Source organism: Nomascus leucogenys, chromosome 17, assembly GCF_006542625.1.
Source record: "Nomascus leucogenys isolate Asia chromosome 17, Asia_NLE_v1, whole genome shotgun sequence".
NCBI lineage: Eukaryota > Metazoa > Chordata > Mammalia > Primates > Hylobatidae > Nomascus > Nomascus leucogenys.
This window is the reverse complement of record NC_044397.1, coordinates 66,960,723-66,962,376: the sequence shown is the minus strand read 5'-3', so window position 1 is coordinate 66,962,376 and position 1,654 is coordinate 66,960,723. Positions and strand designations below refer to the sequence as shown.

At 50.0% G+C, this 1,654-nt stretch overlaps 1 gene segment (V, D, J or C); it reads right to left on the bottom strand.

Annotated features, from left to right (window-relative positions):
* Positions 1-290: 290 nt before the first annotated feature.
* On the bottom strand, positions 291-1,002 carry LOC115830828. The segment is given in 2 exon segments: positions 291-844; positions 960-1,002. Coding segments are annotated over 2 exon segments (597 nt in total).
* Positions 1,003-1,654: the final 652 nt, after the last annotated feature.

Here is a 1,654-nt window from a genome sequence, read left to right as displayed (position 1 = left end):
GAAGTAAGAAAAAAGATAGAGAATAAAAGGGAGGGCAGGGGGAGTGAATGTTCAACTGCATACCTAGGTCTGGTGTTTCAGTGGTCATTATAGTATTGCTTATATTGTTATAGATATAAGGAATAAGCACCAGTCTCAGCTGCGATTTCTGGATCATGATGGGATACATAATTTAGTATAAAAACCCTTTCATTTGCTGTCCAGAATATCTTGCTTCACAGCTGGACCCTAGGGGTACCTGTCTGTCCTAGGAAGCAGAGTGAGTGGGCCTCCCCCATTTCCTAGGAGAGCTAAGAGAACCTTGCTCTCAGCCAGGCTGCTTCACTGAGGCTTAGCTGAGATGGCAGCTTGGTCTCCTGCTGCCAGGAGAGTGTAATTATCGCAGGGAGATCAGGAGTTAAGCTATGTTTCTCTTGTTCAGCACACGGTAAATTTGGTGGCAGGAAATGAGAGGGGGCAGCTCTATCTTGTGTACCAGAAACAGCCACAAGGCAGATTTTCTGTGTGGTGTAAGGCAGATCTGAATCACTGTGCCTGTCCCAGCTGGCACAGTAATAGACCCCAGAATCCTTTTCAATTAGATTTCGCAGTATCAATCTCACGTTCCTCCTTGTGCTTCCATAAGTATCATACTTCCCTGGACTGATTCCTGATTCCAACACAACCCTAGAGTTGTAGGAGTCATAGTACAGAAGACGCTGTGGGGCCTTCCCCTCCTGGTGCAGGTACCAGTGGATGTAGAAGGTACTTTCTCCAGGAAGATCACAAGTGATTTCAGCAGATGACCCAGTCGGCCTGGTGACTGACTTCGTTCTCCCTTCCAAGTTGGAAGATTTCTGACTGGCTGCAATGGGAACAACACGAAATATAATGAAGCATTCCTTAGTATGGCGCTCCTTGCAAAAGAAGAAAATAAACAAAACCAAACCCGTGAGCCTCTCTGTAGGCAGCACACTCACCAGGAGACAGGAAAGCTAGAAGCACCGCTAGGGCCCACCGCATGCCTTCCTCTCTGGGGCCTTGGCAGGAAAGGGACCAGATGAAGAGGAGCAGAAGATCCTCTCAAAACTCAGGCCCCACTCAACAAGGAAGTGATCCCTAGCACAGAAGACAGTGGGAGGAGCTGGTCTTCCTGAGACACAGGCAGAGAGAAGTGACTGAGGATCTGTCTAAGAGGACTCCCAAGCCTTCCTCCCAGAAGGGGTGGTGCCTGGGAGGACCTGCAGAGGAGCTCCTGCCTCTCTGCTCAGGTCCGTTCTCCATCGCCCTCTTGTGGCAGCAGAGAGCAGGCCCTCGGCAGAAGAGAGCCAGGGGCATGGAGAGCTCAGGCCCACAGCAGAGGGAGTGCAGATGTAGGGGACTGGAGTCAGCAGGCCCAGCCCTAGGAGGGGGGCAGTCACACAACAGGTTCACACCTTGCCCTTCAGAGTTGCAGCAGCTAATGCTGATGCCAGGACCTTGTCCTGCCAGGAAGTCTCTGATTAGGGAACTGAGCCACCTTTCTTTTCGCATCTGCGAGGACACTTGGAGGCACCACACTAAACGTATGTTTATTGCGGCACTATTCACAATAGCAAAGACTTGGAACCAACCCAAATATCCATCAATGATAGACTGGATTAAGAAAATGTGGCACATATACACCATGGAATAC